Source organism: Eimeria necatrix, genomic scaffold (assembly GCF_000499385.1).
Source record: "Eimeria necatrix Houghton genomic scaffold, Enh_scaff217, whole genome shotgun sequence".
In the NCBI taxonomy this organism is placed as follows: Eukaryota; Apicomplexa; class Conoidasida; order Eucoccidiorida; family Eimeriidae; genus Eimeria; species Eimeria necatrix.
Window position 1 is genome coordinate 51,187 of NW_013655150.1, and position 742 is coordinate 51,928.

The 742-nt window shown below is 59.6% G+C and overlaps 1 protein-coding gene across 1 annotated transcript; it reads left to right on the plus strand.

The window, feature by feature from the left end:
- Nucleotides 1-96: 96 nt before the first annotated feature.
- Nucleotides 97-560, plus strand: ENH_00029880 (hypothetical protein; the record flags this gene model as incomplete). Its single annotated transcript, XM_013584864.1, has 2 exons — nucleotides 97-186; nucleotides 363-560. 2 exons carry the CDS (start codon nucleotides 97-99, stop codon nucleotides 558-560), a joined length of 288 nt encoding a protein of 95 aa, XP_013440318.1.
- Between the last annotated feature and the right edge of the window lie 182 nt (nucleotides 561-742).

The window sequence follows — 742 nt, forward strand, 5'->3', positions numbered from 1 at the left end:
TTCATAAGCGGTAGTGTAGGCACGCATTCCAGGCCAGTAGTAGTGCTTGCTGAGAGCCGCAAAGGTCTTCTTCTGGCCTCGATGGCCGGCTGTGACATGGTCATGATGCGAATGCAGAACGTGAGTAAGGAACTCAGGGAATTGTGGGACGCAGATGCGCCACAGTCCATGAACGCGGATGTGCAGGTAAGGCTCTACGTAGCGGAAGGTGGATTGGCGATTACAAAACTCGATTTGCAGAGCTTCACCTGGTTGGTTTGCTGCTGCTTTGTACGGACCGCGAAAAACAGGACACTTCGAGTACGCTTGCGGCCAATGGCGCACATCGGGGGGGTCAGCGGGTGCCTTCGTTGTGAGTGTAGGAGGCTCCGGCTCTGGGTGGTGTTCCGGCGGCGCAGGGGAAGGCGCAGACTGCGTGTTGCGTCGTCGAGAGCGGCGCGGACGAATTCCGGCGAGCTCGCGGTAGTTGGGAGGCGGACCGCGAGAGCGGGGAGCCGCGCTCGCTTGCGCTGTTGCGAGCATCAACGGTGCCGATGGTGTGTCGTGCGAGCAGGTGTTAGGGAGGCCGGGACGGCGAGACAAGGAGTCGGCAACTTGATTGCGCGCGCCTTGAACATACATGATCTGCAAATCCGGAAACTCCGCAAGGAAGTCTAGCCACCGGGCGGTGCGTCCGCGCAGAGGCTTCGATGCTTGGAGTCGTTGGAGATGGGTTAGAGCTTGATGATCAGTGAAAGCCGTC